Here is a 24,783-nt window from a genome sequence, read left to right on the forward strand (position 1 = left end):
CGTTACATTGACCGAATCACGTAAAACTGGTGTTTAATTTATTTTCTTATTTCGTCTATTTTGTTGTTCAATCGCTTCCTTCCACAACAAATAATATACAATGACACTACTGGCCAAAGAAAAATCTAAAATGACACGTTAAAGTACCTCACAGTCACAAGTTGATTAAACTGAAGTAGGCTTCTCCATTGATTCTGTTCTAATGAATTAAATTATGCTCCTCGAATCACGATCCCAACTTGAAAAAAAAACTAAATCTTATTTATAGTTTTCATAACGCTATAAAGAAGTCATGCTAAGTTTTCACATTACGATAGAAAATCAATCAATTCTTTAATGATATTTAGATCATTAAAATTCCGACAAAAAAAAAACTTGATCATCCACAAAAAGAATTAATATACTCTAATTAAGGGAGATTTAAAGGACAGGCGATTTTGATGGGAACTGCGATGGAAAGAGAACGAGGAATGAGTGAATGGTGCCGGACGTATCGATCAACTATGGAGAAAAATAGATGACTCGTTATTTAATATAGTTACACACACATTGTTAGGATTAGGGCAATGGCTTGGAATTTGGTATGTCCAAACCGAACTTACAACTTGATAAGCGATTGCTTCTTAATAATAATAAGGAAGCATCTTATCATCATCTACTTACCCTATATGCCTCTTATATCAAGCCCTGAAGTAATTTTTCAGAGATTTCCCATCTAACTCGTTAGTGTAGAATGTCTTCAGGTATTCCTCGACCTTGAATTTCTGATAAACAGCAGGTTTCTCCAGCGATATAAGCTCCGGGAACGGTCCGAACGGGCTTTCACAATCACTCGGATAGTAGAAAACCACCACCGACATGCGTGGTTCTCCGCTTGTGTTGGCCAGCACTCGGTGGTCCGCGCTTATGTACTCGTTGTTGGACATGATCTAGGTAAATCCAAATTTATGTAAGCACAGATCTCTGTCCTTTATAGAAATGAGGTGATTGCTAAGCTGTGTTGTGCACGAAGCTCCTTAAAACACCAATTAAACCAATCAATTTGCAAAAATGCAACTTTGCAATTTAACGGGGCTCCAAAACTTCCATCACTGGAATTTTACTTGGAGGAGGTCGCCGATGTTGACAATGAGAGCGCCCGGAATGGGCTTCACGTTCACCCACTCATCGCCGTGCTTCACCTGCAACCCGCCGATCTGGTCCTGCAGGAGCACTGTGATCACTCCCGGGTCGGTGTGGGACACGATCCCGATCGTCAGATCCGGCCGGGGACAGCACGGGTAGTATTGCCCCGCCATGTTTCTCTTCTCCAAGCACGTCATATCCAGGAGCTTGCTCGGATTCAATCCTAAACCCTCGCTCAACAGTACCATCAGGAGGCCTCCCAACCATTGGACCTGCTGATTCCGCTCAATCACCTCATTCCTGCACGCCTCCGGGATCTCTTCCAGGTCTGCTAGTTTAGGACCCGACCTTATCAGCAGCGTGTCCCTGCATGAACTCACGTGTCAACATTAATATAGTGTAAAGATTCAAACCGACTCGAGTTAAGAAAAATGTCAAATGAATCCGCCATAATATTTAAATTAATATAAAAAAGTAAAACTATGTCCAAACATGCACTTAAAAAGAAGGGATAATGACACAAATAGTACATGAATTTTGGTCCAATGTGTAATTTGGTCCCTGATAATTAGCATTGATCCTTTAAAAAATGCAGCTCGGCCAGTTAAGCAACACATCATCCTGGTAACTCTGAGCGTCTCTATGCTCTGAATTAAATCTCCAGGTAGTTTTGCAGTTAAAAGGCAGTCCCTGAAAGGCTTGAACAAGAGGTTCGCCTGTGCGAGATAGCATACCTATTGCAAACTGACCTTGTTTTCCTTGATTCTCAGCGTAGATCACCTCATTAGTATCAGAGCGTGGTTTTATGTCTAGCTTGGTTCGTTCAATGCGCTTAGCTGGTGATTGTCCAGTGCTGCGAAGATCCCCTCTCTCTTTATCATGACTAATTCAGATACAACTCCAATCATTCTTACTGCTTCTCTCACTCCATCATCTTCTTCATTATCTTTAACAGAGTTTCGTACTTCAAATACTTCTAAGATAGACTATCTCTATAAAGTCTCTCTTAGCGATGAAACAAAGATTTCCGAAACGCAACTTCCTCTCATGAACCCATATTCAGCCTTTGCCAAACCCACTTCATCTTTTTCCCCCATTAGGTTTATAAGACATCTCATCCATCATACTCCGAAAAAGGTCAAAGAATACGTTCAGTCTTCCAAATTTGACCAACACCCAATTCCTACCACTGAAAAGGAGTACTTTGTTACTCTTCAAATTCCTCCTGAACTTCCAAAACAGTGGATCCACAAGGGTATTCGCATATTCACTATGGAGTAGTCCATTTTGCTCTCACCTTTCATTGGAGAAAAGGCTTGCCTGTTGTGGTAAGAATGGCTCTTTTGGATACTAGGTTCCTAAAATACTAGCATGCTTGTATTGATACTGTTCAAACTACCTTCAATGTTGGAACAGTCTATGTAACCCTTTATTTAAATTTTAATATTGCCCTTTCAAATCCCCAGCTACTTTCCTTCTTGAAAGTTCAACTTCAGCTTATTGGAGCACCTCAAACTGCTGATTCAATTGCTGCAACTCTTCATTACCAAATGCTGTATAGAGTCCAAAATCATGCCATAGATCTGAATTTCCAAAATGGAAATGAAGATGCACTATTCATATCCATGCAAAATGATCAGGCCTTTTGCATCCATGTTCCTCGACAGATTCCAAAAGAAAAGTTAGTCAATCTTCTCCCTGAATCTTGGATAACAAATTATGAAAAGCTCCACTAAAATAGCAAGTCTCTGCAGTCTTCAGATTCTGAATTCGTTAGGAAAAGAGATGGTACTGTAACCATCAAATTCAGCAAAGAAAAAGAAGAAACCCCTTCCATCTTTCCTACTATCTTTATGATAGAACCTTGTGTTCCTAATCCAGTTCCTGAGGAACCAGACCCAAAAAAGTTGGTTCGATACTTTAAAAGTGACGGACATCCTGTCCATCACTACAAAGACCCCTATGGTCATTATTTCTGGGATCATTTTTGCCACTGTTCTTCATCTACGAATTCTCCAGATGAAGTAGATCTAGCTACCAGACCAAAACGAAAAACTAGGAAGGCCAAGGATAGCTTCTATCAAAGATATTTGGATGGCGACTCAACCATTGATACCCTTGGAGAAAATAGCGGATACCAGTTTATGGTTTCATATGGTTCGCCATCACCTCTATCATTTCTATTACCTCCATCCTCGCCCTCACCTCCAGTTTCATCCCTATATAAAAAATCTATTGTTTCCCCTTTCTACAAACCAATCTATAAGTAGGTAAAGAAGAATTCTTATTCACTTGAAATCCCAGTCCTTCCTGTGAACCAGGCAACTTCCATCTATTTCTATGTTCAATGAAGTTGATTTCCCTCCTTTAAATCCTGTTGAAAGTTCTCAGCTTTCTTTTCCTGCTACTGAGGAATTTACTGATCCACAGCGAAGATACCTTCATGCTCCAAAAATTCATTCTCCTACTGATGTAGATGAACGTGGAAGACCAAACAGAACACTTGTTGTTGAGGCTATTCTAAATTGGCAATCGGAAACTATTTTGGCACAAAATCAGGCTTTCAAAACTATTGGCTCCAAAATTGTTGATGTACAATAAGAAATCCGAAGATATGACGAGTCTATCAAAAAGATGCTTGTGGATTTCCAGAAAAGACTCCATACTCTGGAATGAGGATAGCATCTTGGATACCATTATCTTGAAAGTTCGAAAAATGAAATAGAGAAACTCAAAAGGCAAATCAGTCTCCTTGAAGAAGGAAAATTTACGCCTATTGACTTTTTCTCTATTCCAAGAATAGGATACTCTCCTCCACCATTGTAAAACTCTTCAGTTTTTGCTGCAATTGCTCTTGCAACCGAAACTTCTACCCAACGAGATAGAAGTGATATGATAGAAATGCGAAATCACATTCCAGAAATGGAAAAGCTCCGAAAGGAAAGAATGAAGGAAAAAGCAAAATCTGTTACTGAGTCCTCTGGAGAACATGAAAAGAATTTTGACCAGCAGATGATGATCTCAAACTCCTTGGAATCTTTTCTGAGAGATTTAAGCAAAGATCAACAAAAGAATCCAAAAATTGATTCAGAACAACATCCACAAGAGTACACTTCTCCAAAAACAGCAAAGGTATCAAATTTGCTAAATTCAGACTTGGAATCTGACTCTTCATCCTCTTCCTCTTCCTCTACTTTTCCAATTCCTTCCATTGAATCTTTTCATATATCACTAACTACTTCTCCAATTTTTATGGCCGATCCACCAGAACAAGACATGGAATCAGATTCATCTGAACCAGAGGTTATTCAAATTAATAACCCATCTCATATTTCTGTTTCTCCATCCAAATAGTTTTTCACTCTTGATGATACTCCTTATTCCAAATGACCAGAAAAATTGGATGAATTCCATGTTTGGTTGAACACTAGAGCTCTTGTTGTTGAAAACAAATATGATGTTTTTTTTAGAATTTACCACAAGGTTTACTGGAAGCCTTAAACATTGGTGGCAAGTAACTTCTGAGACAGATCAAATGACTTTTCTTCTTCTGCAAGACTTTTCCCAAGCCATTGGAATCATTTACCTATATTTCATAGGAAAACCTGCTGATCTTCTTGAACTCAAAAGAAGATAATACTTTGAGAGAAAATATTTTTCTCTTCAAGAAAAATACCTAGACTACCATTACAGAGAAATGATTAAACTCTTTTATGACCTAGGAGCTGATCCAAATTTGAAACAAGTCTTCTTAGCTTCGATTCCTAAAGAACTCTTCCAACAAGTTGAGAGATCTTTTCTCAACAAGCAAAGAAGAATTGTTGATATCCCATTTGGAGAGTTACAACAAGAAATCCATCTTTGACTTGATGAACTTTGCCTCCGAAGATAGATGATGAAAAATTACATCAGAGACAATCGTGAACTTGATGGTGCTTGCTCCAAACAATATTTGAAGATCAAATGTTCAAAGAAAGATTGTAACAGTTCTTGCAGAAAATATTCAAAGAAAAACAAGCACTTCAAGAAGCATCAAGTGAAAAGATCTAAGCACTTCAGAAGAAAGAAGAAATGGCGATTCCTGCGGAAACGAAGAAACTTCACATGACCAAGAAACCAAATCGTTGCTTCATTTGCAACAAGAAGGGCCACTTTGCCAAAAATTGTCCTCAGGCAAAAAAAGGTCAGAATCATCTCATTCATAATATCGAACTAGAGACAGAAATCTCTCTTGATAATATGATATCAAATGCCTATTCTTTGTAGATGAAAATCCCACTAACCAAACACTTTGTATCGTTCCTTATTATTTCACCCCTAGTGAAACAGACTCTGACTCAGAACCTGAAGAACTTTTCCATCTATCTTCACAGCCTGAAAATATGCACTCCAGTATACATTCCAGTCAACTTCATTGTCCCCATTTCCCAGTCAAAATCTATCTCTCAAAGTTTGCCAAACCAATTTCAGTCATTGCCTTCATAGATACTGGTGCTAGTGCTTCAATTTTAATTACTAAAGTTCTTCCTGAAGAATACTGGACTTCCTGTGTTCGGTATTTCAACTCTGCTCCAGGAGATATTTTTTCTACAAATGTTCGCACCACACCTGTGTCTATTCAATTTTTCCCTCAGTGCTCCATTACCACTAAAATTCTTGGATCTAGTCTTCCCAATAAAGACTTGATTATTAGGTGGGATATTATGAGCCAACTTCCAGACTTGAGAATTATTCCTGGAAAAGGACTTAAATATAAAGACCAATTCTTTGAATTCGTCAATATCCAAAGGCTCTTTTCCATCCAAATGAGTCTGTTAGATCCAATCATGTAGAAACTGTTGGAATCATGCTTAGAAAATCATTTCGAATTCTCCCAGAAATGTTCTCATCCTTTGTGGAAAAACCTAGAATTCTATGTTAGGCTCCCCTTGAAGAAAAATGAGGATATAAATCCTACTAAGGCAAGTCATTCAGGAATGAATCCAAAGCATTTGACTCTTGCTAAAAAAGAATGCTCAGAATTGTTACAACAACGCCTTATTGAAACTTCAAATTCTCAATGGGCTTGTAAAGTTTTCTATGTCAATAAACGTACTGAGCAAAATAGAGGTAAGATGAAATTAGTTATCAACTACCAGCCTCTTAATCTTTTCCTCCAAGATGACAAATTCCCATTGCCTTATCGAAATTCCCTTTTTGCGAGAATCACTAAAGCCCATATTTATTCAAAGTTTGATCTTAAAGCCGAATTTTGGCAATTGGACATTCATCCTTATGACAGACCTAAAATGGGATTTTGTATCCCAAACCAACACTTTTAATGGAGAGTTCTATCATTTGGTCTCGAGGTTGCTCCTTCCTTATTCCAAAAGGCTATGTATCGCATATTCCATCCGAGCTTGTCCAGTGCTGCTGTCTATATTGACGACATATTACTCTATAGCCCAGATGAAGAATCTCACTGCCGACTTCCTGAGCAGTTTGCAGAAATTGTGAAGAAATATGTCATCATGCTTTCCCAGAAAAAGATGACCATTGCCCAAACATAAGTTGAATTCCTAGGCATGCACCTTAACAAAGGTACATATTATCCAGGACCACATATCACCAAGGAATTACAGAAATTTCCTGAAAAGGATTATACAACCCAGCAAATTCAACAATTTCTCGAGATAGTCAATTATCTTAGAGATTTTGTCCCAAACATTGCAAAGTTGTTAATTCCTTTGCAACTGATGTTAAAAAAACATCCGGTGCTACGGGGAATGGCACAAACTAGAGTAGTTGCGAAACTCAAAGAAATTATGCAAGATCTTCCCCCTTTGTAAATCCTAACCACAGGGAAGAGAATTTTGCAAACTGATGCCAGTGATGAATATTAGGCAGCCATATTGTTCGAAGAACTTCATGGTAAGCGACATCTTTGCGCTTACAAAAGTGGTAAGATTTCTCAGGCAAAAATGCACTATCACTCTACCATCAAGAAAATTTTGGCAGTAAAAAATGGAATAAAAAAGTTTGAATTCCATCTTATTGGCCACCATTTTCTAGTAGAATTGGATGTGGCTTCTTTTCCCCAGATGACCAAATTCAAACAGAAGCAGATTCCTCATCCTCAACTACTCAGATGGGCTGAATGGTTTTCGAAATACTTCTTCAAAACCAAACATATTGCAGAAAAAAAGAATGTGCTTGCAAATTTTCTCTCTAGACCAAAAGCATCGACAGAAATCAATATGTATATTCTTAGGCTTTCCTTCCCTCTTCAGCCAGACAAGTACAAAATTGAAAGATTTCGAGAATAGCCAAGCTTGGAATATCCTTAAGAAATAGTTGAGCAAATTCAAAAGGATAAGCTCACTGAAAATTTTGATAACCTCATGTGGCAATGTCACACAGACGTTTTCAGATTACATGGAGGCTCTATTCTTAGCCAATCTGAATTACACTCGAGGTACCCTTTCATTCACCCATTAATTTGGAAAGAAAATGATTTTCTTGAAAAACTTAAATGGCTATTATGGTACCTAGCCAGTAAGTACTTAATAGCTATTGAGTTTCCCACTAGAAAATTTCTGCTCAAATTAATCAGATTGCTTATGGCTGATCACATTGAGCTAAATGAACACGAGAAAAACCTTTTAATTGTGCTCTAATGGTTTTACCCTCCTGTTTATTGGAAGTGGCTCTTTCTCGAAGAGTTGAAAAAGTTCGAGATAATCCAGAAACACACATTGTTGTACTCCTCTATCGTCCGTGGACTTTTGTGCACAACAATGGCACAATCTCCGATACTCCTGCAGCAGTAGGTACTACTACCTACAAGCCCTAGTCACATCTTCAAGTTGCACATGTCTATAATTCATTCCATAGTCGCATTGGCTCTATTGGATATAATTACAGGGAACTCCAAAGGATCCTATACTAAAAAAATCGTATTATCCCAGAAGAAGCATGGGATTACACCACACTTGTTTCATGGGATCACGAAGAATCTTCATCTACAACGAGACAAGCACTCAGAGAATACGATCAAGCACAAGTACAGCTCGAATCATCACAAGATCAAGAAATATCAGACACAGGAGATCCAACACGAGCATCTCAGGACCCATGGGGTGGACCACTCTCTCAAGATCTCTATGACTATGAATTATTGTCCTTATTCGTTGGACTTGACACCAGTACAAGTTCCTATTACGCTCAAATAAGAAATTGGCCCCAGCCAGTCATGCTTGAAAGAACCAGTCAAAACTTATTTCTTCCAGACTTTTCTACATATGCATCCTCTTCCTCGAACCAAACGCTAGTCATTACTGAAGATAATTTTGAACAAATTCTGGAACAGAGACAAATAGCAGAACATGAATGTGCAAACAGGTCAGACAGCTCGGACTATGATTATAACTCTAGATGGAGATAAACTGGTATTTCACCTAACTAGCACTCTTCATTGTAACATATAATAGTCAGGTACTGTTTCACCTAACCCTATGAGTGTGTTTTAGGTGTGTTTTGTTTTATCTAGACGGTCGTCCAACAATGTACTCCCAGCGCCTATATAAGGCCATGTAATCCGTCAATTTGGAATAAGAGGGAAAGTCGTAAAATTTCAGAGTTCTTACTTTCCATGCCTCTCTAAAAATCATTTTCTTTAAAGCCTGACATGATCCTCTAAGAAATGCAGCTCGGCCAGTCAAGCATAATATCATCCTAGTAACTTCGAGCGTCTCTATGCTCTGAATTAAATCTTCGGGTAGTTTTGCAGTTAAAAGGCAGTCCTTGAAGGGCTTGAACAAGAGCTTCACCTGTACGAGATAGCATACTTATTGCAAATTGACCTTGTTTTCCTGATTCTCAGCATAGATCAGTTAGCAATAGATATGCTATCCCGCATAGGCGAACCTCTTGTTCAAGCCCTTTAGGGACTGCCTTTTAACTGTAAAACTACTCGGAGATTTAATTCAGAGCATAGAGACGCTCAGAGTTACCAGGATGATGTTATGCTTAACTGGCCGAGCTGCATTTCTTAGAGGATCATGTCAGGCTTTGAAGAAAATGATTTTTAGAGAGGCATGGAAAGTAAGAATTCTGAAATTTTACAACTTTCCCTCTTATTCCAAACTGAAGGATTAGATGGCCTTATATAGGCATTGGGGAGTACATTGTTGGACGATGGTCCAGATAAAACAAAACACACCAAAAACACACTCGTAGGGTTAGGTGAAATAGTACCCGACTATTATATGTTACAATGAACAGTGCATGTTAGGTGAAACAGTACCAGTTTATCTCCATCCAAAGTTATAATCATAGTCTGAGCTGTCTGCACATTCATGTTTTACTATTTGTCTCTGTTCCAGAATTTGTTCAAAATTGTCTTCAGTAATGGCTAGAGTTTGGTTCGAGGAAGAGGATGCATATGTAGAAAAGTCTGGAAGAGATAAGTTTTGACTGGTTCTTTCAGGCAAAATTGGCTGGGGCTAATTTCTTATTTGAGTGTAATAGAAACTTGTACTGGTGTCAAGTCCAATGGATAAGGACAATGGTCCATAGTCATAGGGATCTTGAGAGAGTGGTCCACCCCATGGGTCTTCAGATGTTCGTGCTAGATCTCCTATGTCTGACATTTCTTGATCTTAATCTTGTGATGATCCGAGCTGTACTTGTGCTTGATCGTATTCTCTAAGTGCTTGTCTCGTTGCAGATGAAGATCCTTCGTGATCCCATGAAACAGATGTGGTGTAATCCCATGCTTCTTATGGGATAATACGATTTTTTTGGTATAGAATCCTCTGGAGTTCCCTGTAATTATATCCAACAGAGCCAATGCGACTAGGGAACGAATTATAGACATGTGCAACTTGAAGATGTGATTGGGGCTTGTAGGTTGTAGTACCTACTACTGCAAGAGTATCGAAGATTGTGCCATTGTTGTGCGCAAAAGTCCATGGACGATGGAGGAGTACAACAGTGTGTTTCTGGACTATCTCAGGCTTTTTTCAACTCTTCGAGAAAGAGTCGTTTCCAATAAACAGGAGGGTAAAACCATTTGATCATAGTTAAAACGTTTTTCTCATGTTCGTTTAGCTTAATGTGATCAGCCATAAGCAATCTGGTTAATTTGAGAAGAAATTTTCTGATGGAAAACTCAATAACTATTAAGTACTTATTGGCTAGGTATCATAATAGCCATTTAAGTTTTTCAGGAAAATCATTTTTCTTTCCAAATTAATGGGTGAATGAAAGGGTACCTCGAGTGTAATTCAGAACGGCTAAGAATAGAGCCTCAATGTAGTCTGAAAAGGTCTGTATGATATTGCCACATGAGGTTATCAAAATTTTCAGTGAGCTCATCCTTTTGAATTTGCTCAACTATTTTTTGAGGATATTCCAAGCTTGGCCATTCTCGAAATCTTTCAATTTTGTACTTGTCTGGCTGAAGAGGAAAGGAATGCCTGAGAATATACATGTTGATTTCTGTCGATGCTTTTGGTATGGAGAGAAAATCTGCAAGCACATTCTTTTTTCTAGCAATATGTTTGGTTTCGAAAAAGTATTTCGAAAACCATTCAGCCCATCTGAGTAGTTGAGAATGAGGAATCTACTTCTATATGAATTTGGTCATCTGGGAGAAAGAAGCCATATCCAGTTCTACTAGAAAATGGTAGCCAATAAGATGGAATTCGAACTTTTTTGTTCCATTTTTTACTGCCAAAATTTTCTTGAAGGTAGAATGATAGTGCATTTCTGCCTGAGAAAACTTGCCACTTTAGTGAGCGCAAAGATGTTGCTTACCATGAAGTTCTTCGAACAAAATGGCCGTCCAATATTCATCACTGGCATCAGTCTGCAAAATTCTCTTCCTTGTGGATGGGATTTGCAGAGGGGGAAGATCTTGCATAATTTCTTTGAGTTCCGCAATTGCTCTGGTTGTGCCTTTTCCCGTGGCACTGGATGTTTTTTTTAATATCAGTTGCAACGGAATTAACAACTTTGCAATGTTTGGGACAAAATCTCTAAGATAATTGACTATCCCGAGAAATTGTTGAACTTATTGGGTTGTAAAATCCTTTTCAGGAAATTTCAGTAATTCCTTGGCGATATGCGGTCCTGGATAATATGTACCTTTGTTAAGGTACATCCCTAGGAATTCAACTTTTGTTTGGGCAATGATCATTTTTTTCTGGAAAAGCACGATGCCATATTTCTTCATAATTTTTGCAAACTGCTTAAGAAGTCAGCAATGAGATTCTTCGTCTGGGCTATAGAGTAATATGTTGTCAATATAAATAGCAGCACTGGACAAGATCAGCTGGAATATGCGACACATAACCTTTTGGAATAAGGAATGAGCAACCTTGAGACCAAATGGAAGAACTCTCCATTGGAAGTGTTGGTTTGGGATACAAAATCCTGTTTTAGGTCTGTCATCAGGATGAATGCCCAATTACCAAAATCCGGCTTTAAGATCAAACTTTGAATAAATATGGGCTTTAGTGATTCCCGCAAAAAGGAAATTTCGAGAAGGCAAAGGGAATTTGTCATCTTGGAGGAAAAGATTAAGAGGCTGGTAGTTGATAACCAATTTCATCTTACTTCTATTTTGCTCAGTATGTTTATTGACATAGAAAACTTTACAAGCCCATTGAGAATTTGAAGTTTAAATAAGGCGTTGTTGTAACAATTCTGAACATTCTTTTTTAGCAAGAGCCAAATGCTCTGGATTCATTCCCGAATGAATTGCCTTAGTAGGATTTATATCCTCATTTTTCTTGAAGGGGAGCCTAACATAGAATTCTAGGTTTTTCCACAAAGGATGAGAACATTTTTGGGAAAATTTGAAATAATTTTCTAAGCATGATTCCAACAGTTTCTGCATGATTGGATCTAACAGACTCATTTGGATGGAAAAGAGCCTTTGAATATTGACGAATTCAGAGAATTGATTTTTATACCTAAGTCCTTTTCCAGGAACAATCCTCAAGTCTGAAAGTTGGGTCATAATATCCCACCCAATAATCAAGTCTTTATTGGGAAGACTAGATCCAAGAATTTTAGTGGTAATGGAGCATTGAGGGAAAAACTGAATAGACACAGGTGTGGTATGAACATTTGTAGAAAAAGTATCTCTTGAAACAGAGTTGAAATACCGAACACAGGAAGTCCGGTATTCTTCAGGAAGAACTTTAGTATTTAAAATTGAAGCACTGGCACCGGTATCTATGAGGGCAATGACTAAAATTGATTTGGCAAACTTTGAGAGATAGATTTTGACTGGGAAATGGGGACAATGAAGTTGACTGGAATGTATACTGGACTCCAGATTTTTAGGCTGTGAAGATAGATGTAAAAGTTCTTCAGATTCTGAGTCAGAATCTGTTTCACTGGGGGTGAAATAATAAGGAATGATACAAAGTATTTGGTCAGAGAGATTTTCATCTACAGAGAGCAGGGATTCGATATCATCATTGTCAAGAGAGATTCTTGTCTCTAGTTCGATATTATCAATGAGATGATTCTGACCTTTTTTTGCTTGAGGACAATTTTTGGCAAAGTGACACTTCTTGTTGCAAATGAAGCAGCGGTTTGGTTTCTAGCATCCTATGAAGTTTATTCGCTTCCGTGGGAATCGCCATTTCTTCTTCCTTCCGAAGTGCTTAGATCTTTTCATTCGATACTTCTTGAAGTGCTTGTTTTTCTTTGAATATTTTCCGCAGGAACCGTCACAATCTTTCTTTGAATATTTGATCTTCAAATATTATTTGGAGCAAGCACCATCAAGTTCACGATTGTCTCTGATATAATTTTTCATCATTTATGTTCAGAGGCAAAGTTCATCAAGACAAAGATGGATTTCTTGTTGTAACTCTCTAAAGGGGATATCAAAAATTCTTCTTTGCTTGTTGAGCAAAGATCTCTCAACTTGTTGGGTGAGTTCTTTAGGAATGGAAGCTAAGAAGACTTGTTTCAAATTCGAATCAGCTCCTAGGCCATAAAGAAGTTTAATCATTTTTCTGTAATGGCGGTCTAGGTGCTTTTTTTGAAGAGAACAACATTTTCTTTCAAAGTATTCTCTTCTTTTGAGTTCAAGAAGATCAGCAGGCTTTCCTATGAAATATAGGTAAATGATTCCAATGGCTTGGGAAAAGTCTTGCAGAAGAAGAAAAGTCATTTGATCTTTCTCAAAAGTTCCTTGCCACCAATGTTTAAGGCTTCCAATAAACCTTGTGGCAAATTCTAAAAGAACATCATATTCACTTTCAACAACAAGAGCTTGGGTGCTCAACCAAGCATGGAATTCATCTAATTTTTCTGACCATTTGGAATAAGGAGTATCATCAAGAGTGAAAAACTATTTGGATGGGGAAATAGAAATTTGAGATGGGTTATTTATTTGAATAACCTCTGGTTCAAATGAATTTGGTTCCATGTTTTGTTCTGGTGGATCAGCCATGAAAATTAGAGGAGTAGTTGGTGGTATATGGAAAGATTCAATGGAAGGAATTGGAAAAGTAGAGGAAGAGGAAGAGGAAGAGGATGAAGAGGAAGATTCCAAGTCTGAATTTAGCAAATTTGATACCTTTGCTATTTCTAGAGAAGTGCACTCTTGTGGATGTTGTTCTAAACCAACTTCTGGATTCTTTTGTTGATCTTTGCTTAAATCCCTCAGAAAAAGATTCCAAGGGATTTGAGATCATCATCTGCTGGTCAGAATTCTTTTCAGGTTCTCTAAAGGACTTAGCAACAGATTTTGCTTTTTCCTTTATTCTTTCCTTTCGGAGCTTTTCCATTTCTCGAATGCGATTTCGCATTTCTATCATATCACTTCTATCTCGTTGGGTAGAAGTTTTGGTTATAAGAGCAGCTAGAGCAAAAACTAGAGAGTTTTGCGGTGGTGGAGGACAGTATCCTATTCTTGGAATAGAGAAAAAATCAGTAGGCTTAAATTTTCCTTCTTCAAGGAGACTGATTTACCTTTTGAGTTTCTCTATTTCATTTTGCGGACTTTCAAGATAATGGTATCCAAGATGCTGTCCTGATTTCAGAGCATGAAGCCTTTTCTGGAAATCCACAAGCATCTTTTTGATAAACTCGTCATATCTTCGGATTTCTTGTTGCACATCAACAATTTTGGAGTCAATAGTCTTGAAAGCCTGATTTTGTGCTAAAAGAGTTTCTGATTGCCAATTTAGAACAGCCTCAACAGCAGGTGTTCTTTTTGGTCTTCCACGTTCATCTACATCAGTAGGAGAAGGAATTTTTGGAGCATGAATGTATCTTTATTGTGGATTAGTAAATTCCTCAGTAGCAGGAAAAGAAAGCTGAGAACTATGAACAGGATTTAAAGGACAAAAATCAGCTTCATTGAACATGAAAATAGATGGAAGTTGCCTAGTGCTTGGGTTCACAGGAGGACTGAGATTTCAAGTGGATAAGAATTCTTCTTTACCCACTTATAGATTGGTTTGTAGAAAGGGGAAACAACAGATTTTTTATATATGGATGAAACTGGAGGTGATAGTGGTGATGGAGGTGATGGAAATGATAGAGGTGATGGCAAACCATATTAAACCATAAATCGGTATCCGCTATTTTCTCCAAAGGCATCAATGGTTGAGCCTCCATCCAAATATCTTTGATAGAAGCTGTCATTGGCCTTCCTGGTTTTTTGCCTTGGCCTGGTAGCTTGATCTACTTCATCTGGGGAATTTGTACATGAAGAACACTGGCAAAAAGGATTCCATAAACAATGATCATAGGGGTCTTTGTAGTGATGGACAGGATGTCTGTCACTTTTGAAGTATCGAACCAACTTTTTTGGGTCTGGTTCCTCAGGAACTGGATTAGGAACACAAGGTTGTATCATAAAGATAGTAGAAAAGATGGAAGGAGTTTCTTCTTTTTCTTTGCTAAATTTGATGGCTACAATACCATCTCTTTTCCTAACAAATTTAGAATCTGAAAACTGCAGAGACTTGCTATTTTAGTGGAGCTTTTCATAATTTGTTATCCAAGATTCAGAAGAAGCTTGACTAACTTTTCTTTTGGAATCTGCCGAGGAACATGGATGCAAGAGGCCTGATCATTTTGCATGGATATGAACGGTGCATCTTTATTTCCATTTTGGAAATTCAGACCTAGGGCATGATTTTGGACTCTATACAGCATTTGGTAATGAAGAGTTGCAACAATTGAATCGGCAGTTTGAGGTGCTCCAGTAAGCTGAAGTTGAACTTTCAAGAAGGAAAGTAGCTGGGGATCTGAAAGGGCAATATTAAAATTTGGATAAAGGGTTACAAAAACTGTTCCAGCATTTAAGATAGTTTGAACAGTAGCAATACAAGCATGTTGGTATTTTAGGAACCTAGTATCCAAAAGAGCCATTCTTGCCATAACAGGCAAGCCTTTTCTCCCATGAAAGGTGAGAGCAAGATGGACTACTCCATAGTGAATATGCGAATACCCTTGTTGGATCCACTGTTTTGGAAATTCATGAGGAATTTGAAGAGTAACAAAGTACTCCTTTTCAATGGCAGGAATTGGGTGTTAGTCAAATTTGGAAGACTGAACGGATTCTTTGACCTCTTTCGGAGTATGACTGATGAGATGTCTTATAGACCTGATGGGGGAAAAAAGATGAAGCGGGTTTGGCAAAGGCTGAGTATGGGTTCATGAGAGGAAGTCGCGTTTCGGAAATCTTTGTTTCATCGCTAAGAGAGACTTCATAGAGATAGTCTATCTTAGAAGCACTTGAAGTACGAAACTCTGTTAAAGATGATGAAGAAGATGATGGAGTGAGAGAAGCAGTAAGAGTGATTGGAATTGTATCTGGATTAGCCATGATAAAGAGAGAAGGGATCTTCGCAGCACTGGACAATCACCAGCTAAGCGCATTGAATGGATCAAGCTAGACATAAAACCACACTCTGATACCAATGAGGGGAACTTTAGCCTAATGTTCAATTTGGTCCATGAACTTTTAATTTGTTCAATGTGGTTCTTGGACTTTTAGTATATGTTCAATTTAGTCCCTAAATTATATGAAAATGTTCAATGTTGTCCTTAAACTTGAATTAATGGAAGGACTACATTGAACATTTTCAAATAGTTTAGGGACTAAATTGAACATATACTAAAAGTTCAGGGACCACATTGAATAAATTAAAAGTTCAAGGACCAAATTGAATATTATGCTAAAGTTCAGGAACTACATTAAACAAATTAAAAGTTCAGGGACCAAATTACACATTGGGTCAAAATTCAGGGACTGTTTGTGTCATTTTCCCTAAAAAGAAAGCAAGAGTTCTTTGATGATGTACGTATGCATGGATACTTTATATTGAGTCACTGCATTTTGTCCGTGATAACTTCGTATAATTTTCCAAGTATTTTGGAACTTGTTCCAAGACAATAAAAATTAGGGTGCGCATGGCAACCATTCTGTGCCCGGGAACAGATTCCGGTCAGAAATGATTCTTTTTTATTCTGTGCCCAGGAACAATTTCGAAGCATTTGAAGGCGTTTGGTAACTGCCCAAAATTTCTATTCTTAAAATAGAAAAGGAACAGAAATGTGTTTGATAACTACACAAAATTTCTTTTTATTAATAATATTTTAAAATTTTTAATATTTCTTTCTTTTTTTTCCTTTTTTTCTTTTTTTTCCTTGGCCATGGTTGGCGAGGGCGTCGCGGCCCTCGCCGCTAGCCTCGCCTGTTGCGATGGTGAGGTCGGCCTCGCCATGGCCGGGCGAGGCTTGACCTCGCCCAGATCTAGCAAGGCCGACCTCGCCGTCGCCACCCCCCACAACGGCAAGGTCGGCCTCGCCAGATCTGGGCAAGGCTGACCTCGCCGGCCCTGGCCGGTCGCCAATGGCGACTGGCCGGTGGACGGTCGCCGGTGGCCGGTCGCCGGCGGTTGGCCGGGAAGAAGATAAAGAATAAATAAAAAAGAAAGAAGAAAACCAAGAAGAATCAGTTCCGGAAAAATTGTTTCAGAATCAAGAAGCTACTTTTTTTTGCTTCTTGATTTTGTTCCAAAACTGATTCTGGGACCAATTTTTTGCAAAATTGTGCCCAGGCACAAAAATTTTAACAAACGGATTTCTGTTCCCAAACTGATTCTAGGAACAAAAGAATAGAAATTTTCACTATTTGGCACGTTGCCAAACGGGCCCTTACATGTCAATTTCGAGTCACTCACATTTGTGTCTTTTCAAAAAAAAAAAACGTTCGTGTCTTGTCTTCCCAACATAGAAATTCACATTCCTATGCCTGACCAAACTAATTTCATAAATCAGTAGAAAAAGAAGATAATACGATGCATTCGTCAGTTACCTCCAGCTAGCTGCTTTGGCGTGAAGCAAGTCGATGTTGGAGAAGAAGGCGACGCCGGTCTTCGATTCCCTCCGATAGATCCTCGCCTTCGCTTCCTTTGGCTGCTCATGGAACGCTTTCAGTGCCGTGATCCTTCGGTCTAGGACCTCCGTGGGCACGCTGTGGTTGACTATCTGGAAGAAGCCAAACTCGCGAGCGGCACGCGCGACCTCCTCGACGACCGAGGGTCGCCGGTTAGAGTCGAAGCCAGAGAGGTCAACGGTCGGGATCGATTTGGGCTTGGCCCCGGCAGGCTTGAGGCTGGACAGAATGTCGGGTGGGTGGATGAAGAGGGGAGGGAGGGTGGCGAGGCCCGAGTCGAGGAGGCCCTTGACGCCGAGCTTGGAGTCTTCAAATTGCCGGACCTCTTGGGTTCTATCGGGGGCTTGTTGTTCATTGGTGTTGGTGACACCCATGGTTCCTGCGATGATCTTCTTCTTCTTCTTCTGATCTTTGCCTCGGTGTTTGTTTTGGAGGAGGAAGGCGGAGGGGGGTTGGCTTTAAGGGGAGAAAGAGGGGGACCATGGCGTTCAGAAGATTGTGTACGTGATAGAAGTTGTTGCATGGTAAAAAGATGAGTTGGTTCAGCCACACCTCGTCTTTCATCTAAAGGGAAAATTTGTAGCTGCCAATCCATGACCACGGTCCCATAGCCAATCCATGACCACAGTCCCAAAGTTTATGTTTTCTTTGCGCACATGTAAATCTCAATAGCTCTCTCTCTCTCTCTCTCTCTCTCTCTCTCTCTCTCTCTCTCTCTCTCTCTCTCTCTCTCTCTCTCTCTCTCTCTCAAGTAGCCAATCTAGTGAGCCATCTCAAGTAGGTTTTGCCCACAAAAATGGAGATTTTTGTTTTATCATTTATAGCTTTTAAATGAAAGGAGATCGGGAGATCCAATGAATTGAATATAAAACCAAGTCTACTTGAATTTCGAATTGCTTTGAGTTTTATTTCTCAAATTACCCCATAGGAATTCTTGTTTTATTTTTTTTCTCATTTTAAAATGATATAGGGAAACCCCTAAAATGTTTTATTTCGAATTGCTTTGAGTTTTATTTCTCAAATTACCCATGGGAAACGTGGCTCTTGAGATTATGAACCCATTCTGGTTAAGCTGTTTAATTGAATTGACAATTTTTTTTTATAGTTCCATATATTAGCTAGATTGATAGGTCGATAGAAATCTTTGATCTTAAGTGGCAGGAAATTAGCTCTCAACTAGTAGCGACTAGCGAAATCAATTATTGTTCTAAAGTTACTATTCACGAACAAATAGCATATAGGTTTAGGATTTTCTATGGTCAGTGGATCAATCCCCTCAATTTATCTAGTTGGAACCCTAATTCATTTTCTTCACAGCTCCAACACAAAGTGTCGTAATACACAGTCAGAAAGTTACCCGAGACGTTATGTGGGAGATACGGTAAAAATGACCCTTCGTTGTTATTTGGAACGACAGGAGAATAAGGGATCGTAGTTGGGTCATTTTGGACCCCTAAGTGAGAGGAATTCATTTGGTCAAATATCACATCTCAAGATCGAGCAACTGTCGAGTGGGAAAAAGTAGCAAAATCCGAGGTGACCTTTTATCATAGTGTAGGCTCTAATTTAATTGCTTACCACTTTTGGTGTCCATAGAAAGATTGATAGGTCGATAGAAATCTTTGATCTTAAGTGGCAGGAATTAGCTCTCAACTAGTTGCGATTAGCTAAATCAATTATTGTTCTAAAGTTATAATTCACGAATTAATAGCATATAGGTTTAGGATTTTCTATGGTTGGTGGATCAATCCCCTCACTTTATCTAGTTGGAAGCCCGATTCATTTTCTTCACAGCTGCCATACAAAGTGTCGTAACACACATAATCAGAAAGTTACCAAAAACGTTATATGGAAGTTACGGTAAAAATGACCCTTCGTCGCGATTTGGAAAGATAGGAGAATGGTCCTTGAGGGACAGTAGTTGGGTCGTTTTGGACCTCTAAGGGAGAGGAATTCATTTGGTCAAATATCACATCTCAAGATCGAGCAACTATCGAGTGGGAAAAAGTAGAAAAATCCGAGGTGACTTTATATCATTGTGTAGGCTCTAATTTTTTAATTGCTTACCACTTTAGGTGTTGATTTGCTGCCTGAAAAAAATAATTATACTTGGGAGTAGACATGGCCACGGTTCGAAACCGGCCGGTTCCGGTTCGTGGCCATGTATGAACCGGAACCGGAACTGCCCATGGCGGTTCCGGTTCCGACCCGGTTCGGAACTGGACGGTAAAAATTAAAAAAATAAATTATGAAATAAAAAAATAATACATTATCAAATTATGAAATAATGAATTATTCAATATAAAATGTAATCAAAATATACATTGTAATCAAATTTGGGGAAAAAAAGAGTTTCTCCACTTATCTGCATTTTTTTTTTTTGGAACTGGGCTCGGAACCGGCGGTTCCGAGCCGGTTCCAAAATTGTTGGAACCGGAACCGGGCCAGCAGGCCACGGGCCGGTTCTGTTCCGTACCGCGGGCCCGGTCAACGGGCCGGTCCTGGATTTGACCCGGGCTAGTTCCGGGCCGAAATCGGCCCGTGGCCATGTCTACTTGGGAGAGTTACTTTTCCAAGGGACCCCAGAAAGTGTAGGTTCGGTTGACTTCTTATGGAACTTTTTTCGTGTTGAGTGAAAAATCAAGATCTAGCCGTGTCATGATTTGTGACTACATAGTAACGCTAATGCTTCGATCTCGCTCCTATTAGCTTCATTAAATTACATACTCTTATATTCAATAGGTTTTTAAGCAGGATGGGTGGGTGGGTGCACCTAATGAATTTATAGCAAGACTTGGCAGGTTTAAAATGAGATTCGTGTGATTTAAAGACGAAGTGCATCGATTTTCTTTTCTTCAAGAGTCTTTTATGACTTTATTCAATGATGTATTATTTCGAAACATTGTCCTCCTAAGTAAGAGGTTAAACTGCTTCGTCTGAGGTTTCATGTAGACCTTTGCATCCATTGGACGTAAAACACATAGATGGTAGAGTCGGGAACTAGGCTCGAAAAACATACAACCAACTAAGGCGGCTAGGCGTGTGGGCACCGGCACGTTAAAATAAGGAACGCAATCCCGACAAGCCCGCCAAGTGTATACACTTAGGGTACGCATGAATACCATTCTGTGCCCAGGAACTATTTCTGAACAGAAATGATTTTTTTTTTATTCTGTGCCCGGAAATAATTTCTGAGCATTTAAAGGCGTTTGATAAACTGTCCAAAATTTCTATTCCTAGAGTAGAAAAGAACAGAAATGCGTTTTGTAACTACACAAAATTTATTTTTATTAATAATATTTTGAATTGTTTAATTTTTTTTTTCTTTCTACCCATTTTCTTCTTTGGCCATGGCCGGTCGCCGGCGACCGGCCACAGCCCAGGGCCGGCGAGGGCGTCACGGCCCTCGCCGGCCGCCGGCGGAGGCGAGGGTCCCCCTTGCCGGCGAGGGCGAGGGCTGGACCCTCGCCGCCTGGGCGAGGCGGCTCGCCGTCGGTCATGGCGAGTTTGGCCTCGCCCAAATCGGGCGTCGCGACCCACGGCGAGGCTCGGCCTCGCCCGATCTGGGTGAGGCCGACCTCGCCATGATCGACGGCGAGGGCCGTGACGCCCTCGCCGGCCCTGGGCTGTGGCCGGCCGCCGGCGACCGGCCACAACCCAGGAAAGAGCAACACAAAGAAGAAAAGAAAAAAAAGAAAAAGAAGAAAAAAAACTGATTCTCAAAATTGTGCCGAGAAACAAGAAGCAACTTTTTTTTACTTTTTGTTTCTCTTCCAAAACTGTTTCTGGGCACAAATTTTTGCAAAAATGTGCCCGGGAACAAAAAAGTTTACTAAACGCATTTCTGTTCCCAAACTATTTCTGGGAACAAAAGAACAGAAATTTTTACTGTTTGGCACGTTACCAAACGGGCCCTTAGACTAGTGGGGCGGCCCTAGTCGAAATTTTAGGTTTCCTCTACTTTGGTAAAGTACTCTCAGTAATCATTACTAGGGATTCAAAGCAAACCCCCGGTTTATTGAGTCTTTTATGACTTTATTCGTTGATGTATTATTTCGATACATCTTAATTGAGAAGGATTGTTTATGGGAACCGCTCAAATTGGCAATTTGAGAATCTTGGGGCTCGTATGAAAGATGGCCCATGCGCAAGATGATGATTAGAAGAGTTCCAATTAATTCACAGGATTTGATGAAGGATCACCAATTTCCAGTCCTCTAATCAAACCTCCGCATGTTTTCTTTTTAATTCTCCGTGCTCAACAAAAATTCAACAAATGAAGAAATCTTCAACAGACTAACAAAGGGGAAAACAAAAATCAAACTTTGAAGGTGGAATTCGACAAAGAAGTGGTCGATGTGCTCTATCACTTTGCCGATTCAATCTTTGTCTCGTGTGAAGGCACGCCACTGCGACTTGCTCCTCGATCCGAGGTCGCCCATTATGTCACGACGAGGGATCGAGGCCATCGACGCCATGGGCAACCTCGTCGAGGTCGCCATTTGGACATGGAGACTCTTTGATTGAGGTCGCTACCCCCGTCGCGACCTCGGATCTCGGTCGGTATGGCGTCGCAACCTCTTTTTTTGGTCGCAATTGCCTCTGCGACACCCTCATGGTGACAAGGAGCTGAGGTCACGGAGGTGTTGTGGAGTAATGAACTTGGCCGCGAACACAGAGAGAGACAGAGAGAAGGTGAGTTTGAAAATTTTGACAATGGGCCCATTATCCCCACGTGTCAGATGCCGGATGGTTCAATGCATTGCTGACGTGGAGTATTTCATGCACCTGATGTTTTCTCAATATTTTCTCGTTTTGGAGGAGTATAAAGTACATATTTGATTAAGAGTAATATTTTTGTCTTAATTATCTTATTTATTAATATATATAAAATCTTACAATTTGTCTTTTAGCAAGAAATTTTATATTTATCATTTTCAATCAATGCTGGCTTCATCAATATTCTTGTAACATTTTTAAGAATGGAAACCTTCACATAAACAACATAAACTGACATACGAGGTGCATATACAATGTCAGTGAAAAAATACAATTTCTTACGAGAAAAATAGTACGAAGAAAAAGATAATAGAATATTATTGTGAATACATACAAGGTAAGACATTCACTTGCTCTATTCACGAGCACAACTAAACAGCTTGAGCATTTTCTTATTTTCGCCGTAACCCAATTACGAAAGAGCAAGAAACTAATTTTTTTCCAGAATGCAAGATCCTTCTCTGTTGTATAAACAGCAATCGGTGCTTAGTAGAAAAATCAATCTTGCTTTCTAAGCTGCTGGTGGCCTGTTTGGTCTCCACCTCCCTCCGGTAGATCCTTGCCTTCGCCTCCATTGGCCGCTTGTCGACGGCTGTCGCTGCTGCCACCGTGTGGTCCACGACCTCCTCCACCAGCACGTCACGGATGACCCCCTTGGAGGAAGCCGAGCCCGCGAGCCGCGCAGGCTCAGCTTCTTCCACGACCCGGGGGGGGCTGCCGGGCGGAGCCGATACTGGAGAGGTTGACGGCAGGGACCGGATTGAGCCTGGACAAAAAAGGCGTTGGGCGGATGGAGGCGAGGCCCGGGTCGACGAGGCCTTTGACTCTGGGCTTTGGAGTCTTCGAATTGCTTGAGCTGTTGGGCCCGGTAGAGGCCTTGACTGTAGAGGGATGTGATATTACATTAACATGAACATTAGTCTCTTCGTTAACCTATAAATGATAACATACGCTTCCTTTAAAGCATAGACAAGAAGAAAGTTACACTTTGTCCTGTGTAGAGCTCTTCAAATCGCTTCTTTGGCATTTGTAATTTCAGTTTCTTAATAACTTTACCTTGTTTGATTGAGTAAATAATTTTCGATTAACTATGACCGTCCTTCTCGCGCTCGCACTACTTTTTGTTCGTTGCAATACGATTAGTTAATGATAATATTCATAGATTCAATTAGATAGAAATCTTAAAAGCTCGATAGTATTTCCTTTTCTTCTTTTTATAATTAGGGAACTCATTCTAGAAAGTAAATATTAAATAAACAGTAACTTTATCTAAAATACAATAGATGAGAGAAATTTCAAGTTTCCTTTGAGTATGCGGGAATGAAATTAGTTGTTGCATTGAGAGGACGATCAATGAATTCTAAACTTTTTATGGGGAAGTGGGAAGATGAGTTTCACTTTTTATCTTTTTATTTTTTTCTCAAACCAATTTTACCTTTCATCTTTCTACACTGCATTCTAATGTTGGGAAAATTGTCAGAAAAATCTTAAACCTATTACATATGTGCCACTTTAGTCCTAAATTTTTTAATTGTGCTAAATTAGTATTAAACATTTTGACCTAGAGCCAATTCAATCATTCCGACTAATTTTGGCCAAATATTATTGACTTGGACGCCGATCGGCATTGACATGGATAACATTTAATAATATATTTAATATTTTTTTGTTTGTTTATTTAATCTTTTCCTTTCCCTTTTCCTTTTTTTTTCCTTTTTTTTTTTCAATTCCCTTCCTCCTTCCTCCACCCAGTCGTCGAGGGCAACTGGCTAGAGGCCAGGGTCAATGAGCCTCGCCTCCTCGCCAACGACGATGAAGGCGAAGGCGAGGCTCGACCTTGACCTCGTGGCCTCTAGCAAGGGCGAGGCTCACCAGTCCTGCGCGAGGCCACCCTCAAGGCTATTCAGCGAGGGCGAACTTCACTCACGGCTTGCCAGGTTGACCTCGTCGACTTTGGCCTTTGGTCGATCGCTGAGGTTTGGCGACCGGCTATAGGAAGAAGGAAGGGAATGAAAAAAAAAAGAAAAAAAAAGAAAAAATAAGAAAATCTAAAAAATATTAAAATATAATTAAAAATTGTTAATGTCAGTGCCGACCATGCCACGTACGCCGACCAGCATCCGCATTAGCAATGTTCGGCCAAAATTAGCTGGAATGACTGAACTGGCACTAGGTCAAAATGTTTAAGATTAAATTGACACAATTAAAAAGTTTATGACTAAATTGACACCAATCCAACAGATTTAGGACTTTTACGACACATTTGCTTTCTGATATCAGAGCGATGTGCATACGTGGGTACAATGAATAAATTTAAAATTGAGATTAATTAGGTATTTTGACTTAATATTAGTAGATTATTAAGTAATAAAGATTAAACTCAAAGACAGCTAGCGATTCTCTTGTTTAAAGCCCAATTATTTTTCGAGAAAAAAATGGAAATGGACAAAAAAAAAAAA

At 39.5% G+C, this 24,783-nt stretch overlaps 1 protein-coding gene across 1 annotated transcript; it reads right to left on the bottom strand.

Moving 5' to 3' along the window:
- Window positions 1–504: 504 nt before the first annotated feature.
- On the bottom strand, window positions 505–17,993 carry LOC130137546 (1-aminocyclopropane-1-carboxylate oxidase homolog 4-like). The gene is made up of 3 exons (XM_056309108.1): window positions 17,465–17,993; window positions 1,104–1,491; window positions 505–929 (listed from the first exon to the last, which is right to left on the bottom strand). The coding sequence occupies exons 1-3, from the start codon at window positions 17,917–17,919 to the stop codon at window positions 681–683; spliced, it is 1,092 nt and encodes a 363-aa protein (XP_056165083.1). The 5' UTR covers window positions 17,920–17,993; the 3' UTR covers window positions 505–680.
- Between the last annotated feature and the right edge of the window lie 6,790 nt (window positions 17,994–24,783).

This window comes from Syzygium oleosum, unplaced genomic scaffold (genome assembly GCF_021117445.2).
Source record: "Syzygium oleosum isolate NSW1041296 unplaced genomic scaffold, Sole_v2.1 Sole_v2.03, whole genome shotgun sequence".
NCBI lineage: Eukaryota > Viridiplantae > Streptophyta > Magnoliopsida > Myrtales > Myrtaceae > Syzygium > Syzygium oleosum.

What these genes read in the sequence shown, in the direction of transcription:
- LOC130137546 (XM_056309108.1), bottom strand. Translation starts at nt 17,919, where the DNA reads ATGGGTGTCACCAACACCAATGAACAACAAGCCCCCGATAGAACCCAA. An exon ending in GCCAAAGCAGCTAGCTGGAG is followed by an intron (nt 1,492 to 17,464) that starts GTAACTGACGAA and finishes GAGTTCATGCAG; the next exon opens with GGACACGCTGCTGATAAGGT. An exon ending in ACATCGGCGACCTCCTCCAA is followed by an intron (nt 930 to 1,103) that starts GTAAAATTCCAG and finishes GGATTTACCTAG; the next exon opens with ATCATGTCCAACAACGAGTA.